The sequence below is a fragment of the Macrobrachium nipponense genome, chromosome 10 (assembly GCF_015104395.2).
Source record: "Macrobrachium nipponense isolate FS-2020 chromosome 10, ASM1510439v2, whole genome shotgun sequence".
NCBI lineage: Eukaryota > Metazoa > Arthropoda > Malacostraca > Decapoda > Palaemonidae > Macrobrachium > Macrobrachium nipponense.
This window is the reverse complement of record NC_087204.1, coordinates 67,988,323-68,006,866: the sequence shown is the minus strand read 5'-3', so window position 1 is coordinate 68,006,866 and position 18,544 is coordinate 67,988,323. Positions and strand designations below refer to the sequence as shown.

Sequence of the window (18,544 nt, the reverse complement as noted above, 5' to 3'; positions counted from 1 at the left end):
GATCCTGTAGACGGCAACCAGACACTGAGTGGCCTGTAAGTGCAATAATATATAAGAACAATTGCACAGACTTATTAGGATTATTATGATAATAATGTCATATGCCGGAGCACTCAGGACTGAAATAATATATATATATAAAAAATATATATGTATATATATTCATATATTTACGTCCCGGGGACTGTGTAATAATTAAAACAACCCGGAGCTGTATGACCCGGAGTGGGGGGTACACGAAGTAACCCGGGACGGCCACATGAACTCGCAAGTTCCGTGGCAAAAGAAAGAAAAAAAATATATATATATATATATATTCATATATTTACGTCCCGGGGACTGTGTAAGAAATAAAACCACCCGGAGCTTTATGACCCGGGGTGGGGGGTACACGGAGTAACCCGGGACGGCCACATGAACCCGCAAGTTCTGTGGCAAAAAGAAAAGAAAATAAAAATAAAAAAAAAGAGACTAAAATAACAAAATATCATATCTCCGCCTACGGAAGAGTAACTTCCGTAAACATAGCCCTCAACGACTACCGGAGAAGCCGGAATCTAAATCCGCCTTATGCGGAGAGGGAATGTTTTAGGCGGATGGATGTAAGCTCCGGAGCTGAAAGAAGCAGAGCGCAACAAAATCCACGGAAGCCGAGGCTGCATACGCAAAGCAATCATCAACTCCGGAGGCGGTCGGCTGAGAAGCGACACCCACTAACCTAAGGTCCTGGAGGACCCTCTACATCCCCCTCCGCTGATGGGAACGGCTGTCAGCGACAACCGAGGCGAGAGGAGCACCCAACTACTGGGGGCCCCACGTGAAGGGGGAGGGAGGAGGGCTGATGGGGTGACGATCACGTGAGCAGCGTACCCTCACAAATAAAAGATCACGAGGAAAACGCAGGCATAGCCTATGTAGGCTAACCGACCTAACATCCAACATATACATAGAGAAAATAAAATCAATTACTTAAAGCTAAAAGAAAATCATGCTTTAACACGGGGGCAATGAAAATATCTTATGTAAAATATAAAAACCAACCGCAATGAAGGCCACTCGATAACGGTGGGCGCAAAAGGGAAAAACTAACTTGCCTACTGACAAAACGATAAAAAAACGGCAAGCTGACGAAAAGGAAAAAAGGGAAAATTTTTGAATGAAATAAACCAAACTTAAAAATAAGCGGGGGGGGGGGGGGGGGGGGGGGAGGGGGGGGGGGGGGCGAGGGCAGATAAACGGCGAAGCACGAAATAAAGAAACGTGCTCGAATGAAGACACCCGTGAAAAACATGAAAATAATGAAAATAACAGAACATAAACGAAAATAGGATCGACCACCCAAGAAATAAATAAATAAATATATGTACTGAATTATCACATTTTACAAGCAGAGAGGAAGACCATTCGAAATGGTACAATTCAAGGATAAGCCGTAAAAGCAACTTGCCGCCCGCCCGCTACTTATAAGTGACGCCTAATAAAATCCTAAATAAAGGCAAAACGAAAGGGAAAATCACTCTCTAAATATTGAAAAAGGGCGGAACCAGTACTTAACTTGGGTGAAGAGGTAGATTGACGATCCGTAATCAAGAATAAAAATAAAAGAACAAATAGCTATATTCGAATGTACGAACACGATATGGCTATCGATAAGTATGACGTCACAGACGCCTTCAACGGGGTAGCTAGGTGTGACCTATGGGTCGGCTCCCCGTATTTAGGGTCTTTTGATGAGGAAAAGGCTAATTGGAGGGGTTGCTGTGGTAGTGTTTAACACTCGCCCCAGTTTTATACCGACACCTTTTATATAGGTGAGCGAGTCAGAAGCTTCTGACATGTCCAATTTAGCAGCTCTGGTATTATAGCAATATTTTACTAGAAATAGTGCTAAAGCAGACATATTTCACTGGGCGACACGGCTTCCTCGCCCAGAAATAGATTTTTCCTACGTCAAAATCCCTTTTTGGTTTGGTTTAATGGTATGATTTAAATCAGTATTATATAAAGGAATGCTATCATTAGTATTGTCCTTTGGGAATTGTAAAACCTGATTAACCGATTCTTTACTGTCCAAATGTTGGTTGTACGATTCGTACTGAGCATAATTGTGTATTTCCACTTGTGATGAGGTTAATACAATTATGTACTTTTTTAAATGTTCTCCTGGTGTAGCTGGAGTTGCTTTGAAAACTGATGTGATTTTCAATATTCAATTTCTTTCCCTTGGGTGGGGTTCGTTCCAGTATTCTTTTCTTTTTGTCAGTTCGATTATCTTTATTATAGATTCCTCTTCCATTGAAAATTCTGTTTCATGGGTATTTGAATCTTCAATGTTAGTAGTGGTATTGGTGGGTGTATATGTGTGTATATATGTGTATATATGTGTGTATATGTGTGTATACGTGTAGTATATATGTTATATTATATATAAATATATATTATATATATATATATAATATATCGTATATATATATATATATATATATAATATATATATATATATATATCTATATATCTATATATATGTATATATATACTATATACTATATATATATATATAGATAGATATAGATATAGATATATATACACATATATATATTATATATATATATATATATATATATATATATATTATATATATATAATAATTATTTTGGGGTTTAGTATTATTGATATGAGAATTGATTTGTACACTTATTTTCTTTTTGATTTTTAGTTACATTAGAGAAAGCATGGTTTTTAGATGGATTACCGACTCCTCTTACTTTTAGCTCAAGTCTAGCTTCTTTGACTGACATTCCTGTTCTATTTATTAACAACTGAAGCTCTGTGTTATATAGATAAAAGGAGCATTCCTTAGATTTAGCGTGATGGGATAGTCCACAGTTGATACATTTTGGGGATTTACATTTCCAATTAGTGGTATGGATGTCTGATGCGTAGACTGCACACATTGCCTTATTATGCTATTTTTTGTGTCCATACTTTGAACATTGAGTGTATTAAAGTAATTTTGGTATAGATGGATGAACTTCTCTATTTTATCCAAGAATTTTATTTTAAGTGGGTGACCTGTAAATTACTGTATCTTAATTTGAGGGAGTCAAGTATTAAGGTTTGGAGTGTAGTCCTTCTTCAATGTTGGGTAAAATGACTGTGCCCCATATATAATTTAATGTTTCATGACTTGTTATTGATATTTTTATGCCATTTATTTCTGTTATATTAAAAATTGTGGTGGATTGTTTTTTTGGTGGCTACTTCAAGTAACCATTCATTTTCTTTGAGATATCGACATTCCATTTCTTGTGTTGGACATGTTTAATAATTTGTTTTCAAGTACGTATTGCTGTCGATACTTATTTTCAGTTTTAAGTACTAGAAATGTCGACCAGTTATCTGGTCCAATAAGATAATCAAATGCACCGCTGTTGGGTTAAGTCGATAATTTATATTTATTTTTTTTGGACCCTGCCTAATGTGAGTTATCTGTGCATCAGATTTCTTTCTATTCTCTGTAATGAATTGTTCCATTGTTATAATGTTTTTATCTACTAATTGGTTTTTACTTTTTTCTTGAATTCCTATGGACCCTGATGGGTGTTCAGGATCGGATAATTTACTTAGAAGTGGATGTCCCTTTGCTGCATTATAATTACCTGTTACTAACTGAGGGAGATTCAGGAATAAAGTTCCAATGGTCATCAACTGTGCTGGAATTTGTCCATCAACGGGCCCGGGGGGTACTTACATTTCAAGTTTACTTATAAAAATACTGAGAGAGAGAAATTAAGATAGCATTTCTTTTCATGAAGTTGAACCTTTTGCCAATGGCACAAGGGAAAAATGACTCCCAAATGTCAGCATACCTACCCTACCCCAAAAGGGGATGGCATAACATGATTAGTATAGCCGAAGTAATAGCTGCCCTATCAAAGTAAAATATCTAACATACAAATGTAAAGCATTATATTAATTTTTTAAATGTAAAAAGTTGCTAGTTCTGTTCCTAATAATCTTTAAAAACAGTCTGCAAATGAAAAAGTTGCAATAAATTGCGTATTACACGATACAATATGGAAGCTTAAATAAGATTCAAAACAGAGTTAAAAGTCTGCTTTATTTGCACATGGTACCAAATAAGTATCATCACATAAAATGAACAATAATTCTTGTCAACATTTTTTGCTGTTATTATTTAGTATTGCTTGATAACTCTCTTGAAATGCTTTTGTCAAGAATTTTACGATACCAAACACCTGAAAGTATGACCTGCCAACACTAGCAAAACTATCATAAACTACAAAGTTTTCACTGGAACCTACACTTCAACATTACAGGATCCAAAATGTAAAGAACATTTGTTCGTGCAATTAGTGCAAACCTTCCATTCATTCTTGATAAAACTTTATTCAAAATGTAAAAAAAAGGCTATATGTATTTTACTTTCCTTAAGGTATGCTTGAAACAAGGGAGAGGAAGAAATTATGAACACCACCAGAATCAGGGAAACTATAGCATTCTAATAAAATAAAGAACACATGACTAAATTTTTTCAATTAAAGTTTCCCATTATTACTAAACACAAAACATTCCCTTATGAATACAACACAGTTTCTTTAACACTCACACAATGGAATGAAGATCTGAGCACATTATTGATCACTGTTATATCTTCTTTAAAATCCTTTTTCTTGCTAAATGATAAAAATACGTAATCAAACCTTGCCAGTTGACTAGATGCTCTACTGCAGTGAAAATGATGGGTCACATCTAAAGCTAAGAATGTCCAAGATGAATACTGAAGGATTATCTCATAAGTTCCTTAACATATCCTTTCATCATTAGGAAAAAAGTTTAGGTAGGTGAAAATGAGGGATGTAAGCCTATAAACTAACATACTGTATATTTATATATATATGTATATAAAATATGAAAAGTAAACCAAAATTTACAATATTTCAATGGCTTCTCAATTCTTAATATATCTTTAAATGTTTAAAGTCTGTGTACATAAATATTTACTTTTCATCTATCTACATAAAGAAGGCTATAGCTTAATTCATAAATCTCTTCATCATTCTAAAGCAATGGTAAAAGCCAAAGATATTTGAAACGTTCACTTTTATGAATGAATTACCTTTTAGGTTTCCAATTTTGAATTTTAATGCCTCAGAAATCCCTAACCTTCTATTGTATTCCCATTACCCAGTTACAGTTGCTCACTAACTCTTAATTCAATTGCAAGCACACCTCAACTTTTTGTCAGAACTGGTTCAACAGCTAAAGAAACGGCCTAGCAATATTGCAATACAACACTAATGCACAAGGCTAACAAAGGATGTCACGAAAAACTTATCAAATTTCACTTTTTCCAAGTACTAGTACATTATACACAGCATTTCAAATAACTAACTTAAAAGTAGTATACTGAACAACACTGATGAGCATCTGGCAATACTTATCTATCATAAACATACTAGAGTGACAATAACTGGCATACGCACGTAGTCTATTTTTCTTTTATCTAAACAGCATTTAAAGTTCTGTAATTTTAAGTTGTGATTATGTACCCCAAAATATATTCTGTCCTGACAAAAATAAAATGAATATGTAAAGCTCAGTTATATCACAAAATAGTTATGGGTAAAAGAAAACAAAGAAATGATGGTACTACAATAAAACAATTGTTTCATATAAATGAAAGTAAGTGGACAAGAACATGGGTTATATCTCTCTCTCTCTCTCTCTCTCTCTCTCTCTCTCTCTCTCTCTCTCTCTCTCTCTCTCTCTCTCTCTCTCTCTCTCTCACACACACACAAAACTTATAGGCTGTGACAAGCACAACATTTTAAAATGTACTTGGTTACTCTCATGGTTTAAAACTCAATCTGGCAATAAAAAATTATATCCAAAATACATTGTCAGTAGCACACAAACCCAAAATAAACAGTCAGAAACACACAACGTCATCTCCTCACTCGATTAGGGTTGGCCTATACAATTTACAAGAAAAGATGAAGTTTTATATCTAGATCAGAAGGGACTTGAGGAAATAGATGAAAGTAAATGAATGAGAGAAATGCAACAAATGCTATAAAGAGCCTTCCATATTGCTTAAAGAAAGATCTATTTAGGAGGAAGGAAAAAAAAAAAAAAAAAAAAAAAAAAAAAAAAAGTTTCCATTTCCACTAAATATAATTAATTACATCACAGCAGTAAGTCAGATGGCAAACTATGTGTCAACTGATATATTAAATTATTTTGGTAAAAGATGATATACAACATACACACACACAGAAAGAGAGAGAAAAATGTTTTCTAAGTACTATGAAAATCTTAAAACTCATCATGAGCTCTAAAAGAGACTTCAAAACAATAAAACAAATTTAAAAAGGCCCTGCATCAATTTTAAAAGTTTTATCAGTACAACCTGTGTGCCACAAGCTTCTTTATTATTCTGCCAATCAGTAATTTCCCTGATTGAAAAAGGACTATACAACAACCATCCCATCAACCTTTAAATACTGTCAAAGAATATTATGCAGAACATGTTAATGCACTCTAAATCCACCTAACAATATCTGTCCATGTTATAAGCAACAAAATCTATGATCCAAAGGGCCATGCAATCTCAGTTAATGAAAGGAAAATGTAAAGCTACCACACAAAGTCAATATTGTTCTTTAGTTGTGAGTTTATGTAAAGCCTGAGGTAGCACCAACAATAGGCTGTCTGAAAACCACAAAATAAACTAGCCTTTTTTGCAACTGGATACTCAAACCTTGAATATTTACATGAAATCCCCAAAACTCATTTTCCTTCTAACTAAGGTAACTGTGCTTGTGTTGGTTGAAAACTTTATCCAAGTGATTGTACATAACAGAAAGGTTAACAGTTTTGGCCACAAGCTTTAAAGATATTTTGCTCACCTACTCACCAAATAAAATCATTTCAGTACTTTGTCCACATACTTTGTAAATAACCATTTGCTATCCTCTTAAAGCAGACCCGCCACTAAAAGTTTATCTTTATTGCATTCAGATTTTTTCTTCAAAATGATAACCCAGTACTTTTAAAACAATTCAAACATCTTTCAAAGTTCTACATGCTGTTGATCAAAATTTTAATCAAACAACTTTATGTCAAGAAAGAAAGCATTTCCCTAAAAACAATAAGCATGCAGATAAACAAAACAAGTGTGAAGTCTACCTTATGATAAAGATTATTACGATAGACTAGTTTGCAAACTAACATCTTCAATGGTCCTCTTGAATAATTGTATAACAACAAAACATGATGAGCTATATCAAATAAAAATGTCCACTTACTTTTATACTTTGATTGCTTACTTCCATACAGTGATCAGTTTATAAACCTGTATATGTGGCTATGTTTATCTTTAAAAATTACAAAATAGGATTAAAAACACAAAAGGTCCCTTCCTGGTCAGTGAAGTGATCATACACAATAAAATCATTTACTCTTGTTACTTACAGTATTTTTGTTACCTATAATCTAAATGACAAAGCAACGAAGACATTCCGGTAAAATAGAGATTAATCGGATGGAAATGAGCCCCTTCTAGTATATGTTAAAAAATTCCTCACTTCTCAATAATTTTTGGTAAAAATATCAGTTCAAAAACGATTCAACATCAAGAAAATGGAAATTCTATGGAAGGTTTGTGCTTCTCTTAGATATAACTATAAATACCCAGAAAATACGTTCTTAAAACCCTAACAAATCAAATATCAAAGAACATTTACTATTATGTCTATAATCCTTCAGATATTTAATAAGCCACATTCTAAACATGAATGATCTCATCAAGCTCATCTTTATTTGTATATGTCTTAGCTTCACTGCCAGTGGTAATAAATGGTTGTTTTATATCAAAATTGTACAATACTTGTACTCAAGCTACACTTCCAACAGCATTAAACGCGTAACTAGTACACAGTACATTAGAAAAGCATAGACATTTTGCATAATATTTTCTATAATTTTTCTCAAATTCTTTTGCCACTTTTTACTAAAGAATCTCATGAATTTTTCATGCATATTAAAACTTGCAGACTTTTGACTAACAACATTTCAACTTAACCAATACAGATAATGCCTACACTGCACCTGTACCAAGAAAGCAAATGAGAATAAACTATTTATCATTCAAGCTAACAATCCAAATGAAACAGTTGCCTCTTTCTTACAGGTAGTGAACATATGCACTGTGACAGCTAATTATCCTAAATTTAAGAGAGTAAACACATTTCATATCTTGTCCTAAACACTTGGCTCTTAAAACCCCATAAAGATAAAAACTAGTTTAATTTTTTAAATGCTTTACTGCTAAAATTCAACCCTAATTAAAAAAAATAAGTTTTAACATGAAGAATGTGGCAAGAACTGTGATGAGCAGGTAACAAAATACAGGTGTCCTAAAACATGTGGCTTTTACCCAACACACCAACAGCTATGAACATTTTATAGGTATATTGTATATATATGTAAGCTTTCCACTACAATTCAACATGCTACAAAATACATAAAGATGGTTTCCTTTAATGAGAAATTTTCAACTGTGCACTGCAATAAATATTCATGTTCAATGATAAACATGACCTAATACAAATATAATACCAATGATTTAAGTCATTCATAGGCTTATTAAAAAAATGAATATCAGCCTAAGAACTTTTTGTATAGCCTTATTACTGTACTCTAGTTACCAGAATTATAAGGCCCTACTACAATATTGAAAAGCTCCAATTTCATCTGAATGATTGCCAAAGAGCTTAGGTATATGCATAAAAGAAGTATAGCAATGCATCCATTTCTACTTAACTTACCTCCAAGTATACTTCAACATTCATATGATGATCCATTGTCAGCACATTTCATTGAAACATTCTTGGCAACAAGTTAACAGCTGTCTAAAAAGAATATATGGGTGATGATTGACATAAACTCAAATGCTTCAGATGAAGAGGTAAACCCCCAACTTGATTTTCCATTAACAGACTCAATAAAAGAGGAAAAATCTATGGCGAGAATTATGGGGGACTTGGTGCCACTCTCGCTTAGCATGAACATACTGAAGGATGGCACGCATACATATCAGCATACCTATAAAAGAAAAATAATTATGATAAAACTGATGCAGCAAATTTTGCAAACATTTTTTTTACATATTGCACAGTATTTTGTGAACCGAAATATACTTCAAAAGTTTCCCAAAAATTGAAAGTACAGTATGAAAATTCTACAACAATTTTTTCTGTTTCACAGCACAATTATTCCTTTAGCAAAAACAAAAAAGCACTGTCATATACACTTGACTATAACAGACTAGTAAAAACTAGTAAAATTACTAGACCTATTAGAAGGATGCCTGTTCTAATTTTCAAATAAAAGGAAAATAATTATGATAAAACTGATGCAGCAAATTTTGCAAACATTTTTTTTACATATTGCACAGTATTTTGTGAACTGAAATATTTCAAAAGTTTCCCAAAAATGTTATTGTTATAATACAATTAAGTTTGTTCATACTTACCTGGCAGATATATATATAGCTGTATTCTCCGAAGTCCGACAGAATTTCAAAATTCGCGGCACACGCAGTGGGCGGCCAGGTGGTAGTACCCATTCCCGCCGCTGGGAGGCGGATATCAGGAACTATTCCCATTTTCTATTCATATTTTATCAGTGCCACTGTCTCCTGAGGGGAGGTGGGTGGGCACTTTAATTATATATATCTGCCAGGTAAGTAATGAACAAACTTAATTGTAATAACAATAACATTTTGTTCATGAAAACTTACCTGACAGATATATATATATAGCTGAATCCCACCTTCGGATGGTGGGAAGAGACAGAATAGGATTTTTGGGAAACTAAATTAAGTAGATGATATACATCTTGGTTCCTCACCTGTTAGCATATCCGACTTCGTGATTACTGACACCAAAGTCTGCTTCTGCGTTACTAGAGTTGCCAGCGAGGTAGAGACCTGTAATGCTGGTGCGCTCTAGATGATCTGTCAACGGGGGCGTGACCACAATGTGACTAGACCATATGACCATACTTCTGAGGGCAACGAAGCTAAAACCACCACCTGACCTAACCTATCAAAGTTAGTTCCATAACTTCTAGGCTAAAGAAAAGGAACGCGCCTCAAGCGACCAACCCTTCAAAGTTAAAAGCACACCTATCCCTTTTCTATAGGATAGGATTCGTGTTGCTTGCTGCCCCCAATAATATATCTACGGATATGTATGGTCCTAGCGACTTACAGATCTCAAATGTCGTCTTCACATCCCGTCGGGAGTGTGAAGCGAAACACAGAGTTGCTTCGCTAAAGCGTGGCACTCAGGATGTTACTGAGTGTCATGCTCTGTTGAAAATGCTTCCGAGGCCGCGCCCTCACCTCTTGAGCATTTCATATTAAGAAAAAATCTCAAATCTTTATGCAAACATAATGAATGAGACTTCTTAAAAGAACTCCTTGACTATAATGCCAGGGTGTTCTTGGACATGAACCAGTCTGGTCTTTTACGGAACACCGCAGATTGTCCGTTGACCTCGACTTTCTATAGTTTTATCAAGATAAAACTTGAGAGACCCGACAGGGCACAGGACTCTCTAATGCCCTTGCCCAATAATTTGTGCCTTGGTCTCCAAGCCTTCGGGTCAAGGGTTAGATAGGTTTTCGTTCTTATCAAGAACGGAAGGCTTAGAGGACAGACCGCATTATGTCCTTTAAAGCTAAAACCTCTGATGATGGCTAAAACCTCACTAACCCTCTTTGCCGTGGCTAGAGCGGTTAGAATGTTAGCCTTTCTGGTCACGTGTATTAAGTTCGCAGAAAGGATAGGTTCGAAATGCTTTTGGCATCAGAAACTCAGACTACGTCTAAGTTCCATGCCGGAACCTGCGATCCAGAGAATTTCAAGATCTCCCCAGACCTCAAAGATCGTGAAGCTTTGTTGTTTGACAGAACCGAATCTCTGAGCCTAGAGGCCGTCAACAACATATTTGCATATTCTACAATAGTTAGGACTTCTAGCTTATCTCATACTTCATACGGAAAGATAGAACCATAAAGAAATTCACAGAGGTCGAGGTGGAGGAACAGTCATTTCCCTTCACTATTATAGAAAACACAAGATATGACGAATTGCTTCAAGAACCCTTTGTGTTTTGTGTTTGTATGGTGTTTGACGTTGGATGGAACCATTGGTTATTCAGCAACGAGACCAACGGCTTCCGAACCACATCGAGAGTGAACTTCTATCACCAGAAATACGCATCTCTGATCGCTCTATGGAATGCCAGAGAATCGAACTCGCGGCCACCTAGGTGGCAGGAAAAAAACCATACCAACCACGCCACTGAGGCGCTCCTCCAGAAACGGCCCCCTCCGATTGAACACTGAAAATAAGCAGCACTGCTTTGCCTTGGCCAAGAGACTGCCATTAATCTTGAAGATCTTATCGCTTCTCGATAGTCTGAACGCCTTCAGACTCAGAGAGGAGAGATATTAGATACTTCACTAAGTGACGATGTTAGATTACACCGATTCTCCCGGGAAGGGTCTTTGGACAATTCTCTGAATTACCTGACCTCTGTGAATCCAACCTCTTAGAGGCCAACATGTGGCGACTAATGCTAATCCTCTAGGATCATGAATAAGGGAACAACTTAAGAGGAAGCTCCTTCGTCTTCAATATTACGAAAAACTAAACGAAAGGACGCCCTCAGTCTCTCCTCAACTTTCGACATACTTCTAAGTGAGGATTACTCAGACGTCAGTAGTTGTTGCCTTCGATCGAGAAGACCCGCACGGACGTGCACTAGTTTAACGAAACCTCTTGAGGATCGTTACGTTCCGTGCCCAAGCCCATAACCAACTCTCTCTTCTTGAGCTATGAGAGAGCTGAGAAATTATCCGAGATGATTTGGGCCACTCGATCCAAACTCACCCTTCGAGGAACTGGAGAGCCGACCCAATTTGGCTTCCAATTCAATTTTCAGACAATGTGCCAGAACATCTGTTCCTCTGTTCGGATGTCTGGCACCCTCTCGCTATCACCCGAGGTGATCCTCAAGCCGTTGAGAGAAAATTAGAATTATTACTAGATCTTTGATGTTATTCCAATTTCTTCGTGAGGAAAAATTGTAGAGGTTCTGAATTGCTGTTTATTAGGGCAGGGAAAACAAGCTTCTCCAGCGAGGGAAATGGTCCCCAGCAAACTCATCCATCCCCTCACTCAGCCTGCTTCCTTCCCTAATTAAGGCTGTGCTTTGCATAAGCAGGAGAGCATTATTATAGTGCTATGCGCGGTAGATTCGTACAGAATTCCGTTACCGTGCGGTAAACCCGCACCGAACAAGTATAAGAGATATCTTGTTGAAATTTTCTAAGTAAACGGAAGGCATGTTCATTCATGATTACTAGAAATTTCCTCAACCCGAGGCCTAAAATCCATGATTGTAGGGCAGAGAGACGGCTATTCAGCCATTCCCGCAAGGGAGAGAGACGTAACCCAACCGCGCATGTCACCGAGCTAGCCGGTACTGCGTAGATCACAGTAACAGCAGCCTTGTTCATCGTCTCGCACTATCTGCCTGAGTTGCCAGCTACTCCTTTACGAAGGGATAGTATGAAATTATCGAGCAAAAGGAAACTCACAAGCAGGCATATTTAAACGAAACAAAATTCGCTAAATACAGAAGCTGAGTTGGTGTTGTCGTAACAATACCTGAAGAGTTGTTCTTACTCCGAAAACTCTTGGAAGGTTGAAGGGAGTGTCAATTAAATACATTAGAACAACAGTTCTTTCGGCTTCAATCCGCAGAGGTAAATACGATATGCGTATATGACTTGACCCATGCGTTAGCAAAATGACGCAAAGGTAAACTACGTAAGTATTGTAGTAATTTGAACATCGAATTCTCTACTACATCTTTCCTCGACGAGGAAGAGAGAAAGAAAGGAAAACGACTGTCCACGTTCTAATGAATGAGACTTTTTAAAAGAACTCCTTGACTCTTTGCCAAGACCCTTTGCCAAGAAAAGGGAGTAATATTCGAATAGAGATCATCAAGAGAGAACCGAGGATCGAAAAGGACCGTTCCATGTTCTTATGATATTGGACATAAGACTTCCTGGATCTAGTCTACAAGTCTTTTTCTTACTCCCCGGATGAGCCTCTGAAAATGAATGAGAGCTCTTCCGAAATTTGTTAATGAGTTTATCCGCTTAAACGATAAAAACGTTAAAATCTATGTCAATGAGAACTACCCCATTTATGAGGGGTCCCCACTTAAATGACAAAACGTTTAGTATCTTGACAATGGGGAAAACGTCCTTACTTGACAAAACTATTAGCACTTTGCTAATAGGGGAAAACCCTTTAACATGACCGAAAGTCACCCAGGAATCCGAGTATATAATCTTCCCGATTCTCAGAGAAATTGATGAAGAGGAAAGAGGGATCGAAGAAAAAATTAGGGTATGTCTTGTAAAGGAATGTCCTGTGGAGAGTCCTGAAAAAACTTCCTCTTGACGAGCGTTTAGAAAGCGTCAAGCGTCCTAAGAAACGTCCTGAACAGCAAATAAGACGCCTTCTACAAGTCTTTTCTCTCGCAAAAGCGTCCCTGCCGAGCTTCCACCGAAGCGTCCTGGCGAATGTCCACAAAAGCGTCCTGCCGAGCGTCCTCAAAAGCGTCCTGCTTAGCGTCCTGGAAAGCGTCCTGCTGAGTGTCCTCAAAAAACGTCCTGCTTAGCTACGAGCGTGTCTGAGCAGAGAACACCAAGTCCTCTGAACGACGTTTCAGAGAGGAACTCGTTGAGCGCCCTGATGCATGCAAGGCCCGCCAAGAGGCGTCCTGGCGAGCGACCTTGCCAACATCTCAATGTTATGACGAACCTCGTTTTGCGTATGACGTTGGATATTTTCAAGGGACGTCCTCATGCGAGTCTCCCATGGAGGAGCCGCACGCTGCTCCTGAAGTGTGTGAACACTAAAGGAAGACGTATGGCTTTCGTCTTCAAGACGGGCCTTAAAGACCTTCATACCTTCTTACAAAGACAGTGGCCGCCTGTGCGACAACTTGCGTCTTAGTAATGCAAAAGAACATCTCCAGAAACGCACTCAGCAAAGGAACGCCGAGCGTCCGAAAGACACCCTCGCAAAATGCTTGCCGAGCGTCCTGGAGAATGTCTCTACTTATAGGACGTCGAGCACCTCCAAAAGCTTCCTCACGTCTAAATTGCCCTTCTTATGCCGAACCAGAGACATAAGTTGTTTGACTGTGCAAAGCAGCTTGCCGGACGTCAAAACTTATCAGCTTGCTTTTTCGAAGTAAAGCTAACGTTACATAACGTATACGGAGCGCCATGAGGAGAGGAGACGAATACTGAGTTGCTCCTCCAAAAGGTGGAATCTAGAATGTCCTTGATTACCAAATTCTTTTGGAATGCTAGCGAGGTTGAAACAGCTCCAACTTCATGAGCGTTCACTCGCAGGAGGCTCAAATCACTCTTCTGGCAAGATGAATGAGCCTCCTTAATATGTCCCTTAGGAAAAAAGCCAGTGCATTCTTCGAAAAGGGTGTAAATGGGTCTCTTCCTGAGCACCATACATTACCCGAAGGACCTCTTACTTCCTTCGTTTATGTAAATAAAATTCGAGAGCCCTGACAGGGCACAGGACTCTTTCATCCTCTCGTGACGAGAGAGAGGACGTGAAGCGTCCTCTTCTCTAAAGCTTCTTTAGGGGGCGCAAGTCCTTCCGAGAGCTCCAACCCCTGTGTGGGGAGGACGCCTCGGAGGACGAGAAGCAATCCTTCAAGGTTCGTGCACGTGCTCGATCTTCAGTAGCCTGGGAAGCGACAACAGGACCTGCCGAAAGGAAGCCAGATCAGCATGAAAAACCCGTAACCCTCCTTCGGCTTTTGACATGCCCTCTCCCTGGTTTCCTGGGAGTCCGACAGAGGTCTAGGCCTAGAGGCGTTATGGGGCCGATCTGACGTTCCCTCCTGACGAGAGAGAGGACGTGAAGCGTCCTCTTCTCTAAAGCTTCTTAGAGGGCGCGAGTCCTTCCGAGAGCTCCAACCCTTGCGCGGGAGGACGCCTCGGAGGACGAGAAGCAATCCTTCAAGATTCGTGCACGTGCACGATCTTTAGCAGCCTGGGAAGCGTCAACAGGTCCTGCCGAAGGGACGCCAGATCGGTGGGGAGCCCCCGTAACCCTCTTGCGGCTTTCGACATGCCCTCTCCCTGAGTCCTGGGAGTCCGACAGAGGTCCAGGCCTAGAGGCATTATGGGGCCGATCTGACGCCCCCTCCACAACACAAGGGGCACTACCACTTCACAACACTGATTGGAGAGCGAGCACTTTAGTCTAAGATTACTTGATGTAATCCTCTAGCAGACACTTCTTCTAGGCCCGTAAGCCATACCACAGGGTTAGGCAAAATAAAATCTACAGGAGGTTAGAAGGTTCATTATTTCTAACTTCTGTTTACTGTGGAGGAAAACTCCTTGATTCTAACGACGCTCTAAAATGCGTACATGAATCCTACTTCTTCCGTAATCAGTCACACATTACACTAATTACATTGAACTTATGCAAAGAAAACATGTAAACGTCATATATACTAAGCGAGTGTCTACCGAAAGTTCCGGTAGCCTCACCTGACCCCATGCAGACAACAAAGTCTGAAACTAGGCTAACTAGCTTCAGACATCAAATGCAATGAAAAAATTTACGATAGCGTATGCCTAGCCACAAATCCAAGTCAATAATCGAAAGAATAATTAGGATACTTAAGCGGCTAATGAAGTTTCCAAAATCCTAGGCGGAGGTCTGTAAACAGTTGTTTACCGACCGGCGACAGGAAAAAATATGAATAGAAAATGGGAATAGTTCCTGATATCCGCCTCCCAGCGGCGGGAATGGGTACTACCACCTGGCCGCCCACTGCGTGTGCCGCGAATTTTGAAATTCTGTCGGACTTCGGAGAATACAGCTATATATATATCTGTCAGGTAAGTTTCATAAACAAAATTGAAAGTACAGTTTGAAAATTCTACAAAAAATTTTTCTGTTTCACAGCACAATTATTCCTTTTGCAAAAACAAAAAAGCACTGTCATATACACTCGACTATAACAGACTAGTAAAAACTAGTAAAATTACTAGACCTATTAGAAGGATGCCTGTTCTAATTTTCAAATATTAATAACTTTAGTAAGAAATAGCAATTCCCTTCCCAGTCTTTTTATCCACTTCGAGAAGTCACAGTTTGATATGGTATGTACTGGCGGAGGGAAAGGAGTGTTGCCCAAAGAAGTTCATTTCAATCTTTTGATGTCGTAAGGAGTTATTTGCCACATAAATGCAAGTATTGTTCAGTAACTCAGCTTCTGGTTTGTAAAGTTTACCTTTGTCATACAGAGCATCGTAGTGTAGCTACCTAGTCAGGTAAAACTGTTGGCTACAGTACTTCCTACCCATTCAGACAATAGCATGTCATAAGGACCACACGTACTGTGCTCAGTTACAAGTTAAAAGCATTTTAGTTTTGTAAAGTATAAATACAGAACTGTATATAAAAATAAAAATATAAATGAAAAGTTTACTTACCACTGGTAAATAAAAAGGAAAACAATATGCAATGAGCAGGGGAACAGTAACTATCTTAAATCATGGACGAACATACATATCTTAATTAAATCAGCTGACCCTTTTCGGTGTCCGTCTTATCTGATATCCATGAATTTCCAAGGAAAACATGTCTCTTAAACACTTACTGATTTCACTGTTTAAATAACACATTATCTACTTTCAATTATAACATACCTTTCATTTTGGGTTGTATTTTATTATCCTGTTTATCTCTTTCTTCTAACTTTACTCATATTTTAACGCGTACTTTAGCAAGATAATGTTTTCATATATGAAACTTTTAATGTTATACAAATAAAAAACTTACCAAGAGCCATAATGAGCCACAGAAGCCAAGTGTTGGAGTCAGCTACCAGGTCTGTGGAATGGCGAACAATAACAGCCCACTTTGCCAAGGAAAGACCAAACCCTGCAAGAGCTCCTGTGCGGCCAGCTACTGTGTGACAGAAACAAAGGAGCAACACGAACCCTACCCAGTTGAAGATAAAAGCAGCTGGAAAAAAAAAATAATAATTGAACTACATATTTCAAAACTAGCAACAGCTTATCAAACACACAACTTTGAATAAATTCCACAAACCAGGAACCTTTAAAGACCAACAATTTGGTACTTTACATATATGTAATGGACATTTTTTTATAGTATTATTTGAACACTTAGCTACTGTTAAAGTGCAATTGTCAAAAGAAAAAAAAAAACCTCAGCAGTTCACTAGGACTATCTCTGTAATTGCCATTTCCCACCTTATGTTTATGTTTGTCAGAATTCTTCATGACCACCCAATAAGGTGTGGGGAGGCTGGCTGGGTTTCCAATCTAATAGTGGGTAAGTATCCAAATAAATAATTTATTAAAATTTTAATTATTTGGAATAAATCTCACCTACTGACTGCCACATTGAATGAGGATGGTGTGTTAGTGCAGCCCAGCAAACTAAAAAAATTTTTAATGAGGGGAAAAAGCTTCTGAAAATCCCTGCCTGTTGTGTGATCCTTCCTGTTAAAGACTGCTGTCAGCCGTTGGAACCACAGCAGGGTGAAAGGCCCAGACATCAAGAATTGTCAGAGGATCCTTACAGGGAAAAAGACTCTTTATCTTGTAGAGTCCTAGTGACTCCTTTGCTTCAGTAGAGAGCTAATAACCAACTGTCCAAAACTAAAAATAAATATCTTCAGACGCGAGGGTATGCTCCTATACGCTTATGTTTACCTTTATGCTCCCAAAATTTAGCAGTACAGTAATACCTTGAGATATGAGTATAATTCGTTCCTGGACCGAGCTCTTAAGTCAATTTGCTCGTATCTCAATTCAATTTTTCCCATGTAAAATAACAGACAAAAATTTAATCTGTTCCTGCCCTCTAAAAACACCCAAATCAATGATAATAACAATGGAAAAAACATGTTTTTAACTGCTATACTGTATAGACATACTGTACACACACAAAATGACATAATAAATGATTACTGTCTTATGAAATAAAATGTGGTTTTATTATTAGTTCTTACCTTCAAGACAGACAACAGAAGCTAACAGCGGTGTGTACTCCACTTGTAATCGCATACCAACTCACTTACACGGACACCACGCTCATGTTTCTCGATAATTTCATGGTTAATCTCCATCGTCATCATGCATTTTTTCTTCCCAGTGCTGACCTTACCACTCGCTTTCTTAGGACCCATCACTTTTTACAAAGAATGTTCACAAATACAGTGGTCCCCAGTATTTGCAGGGGATGCGTACCAGACCCCACCGTGAATAGTTAGAACCTGAGAATACTTGGAACCCCTATAAAAAATGCTCTAAACCTCCTATTTTGTTTGTTAAAACTCAAGAAAATCC

The 18,544-nt window shown here is 38.0% G+C and overlaps 1 protein-coding gene across 1 annotated transcript in view; it reads right to left on the bottom strand.

Moving 5' to 3' along the window:
* Window positions 1-4,101: 4,101 nt before the first annotated feature.
* The window catches only part of LOC135223658 (NEDD4 family-interacting protein 2-like), a 160,720-nt gene continuing 146,277 nt past the window's right edge, over window positions 4,102-18,544 (bottom strand). Inside the window, exons 3-4 of the mRNA XM_064262315.1 lie at window positions 17,007-17,192; window positions 4,102-9,129 (exon numbers count right to left, since the gene is read on the bottom strand). Of these exons, the coding sequence (XP_064118385.1) occupies window positions 9,026-9,129; window positions 17,007-17,192 (290 nt within the window). The 3' untranslated portion in view covers window positions 4,102-9,025. The remainder of the gene's footprint in view (window positions 9,130-17,006; window positions 17,193-18,544) is intronic.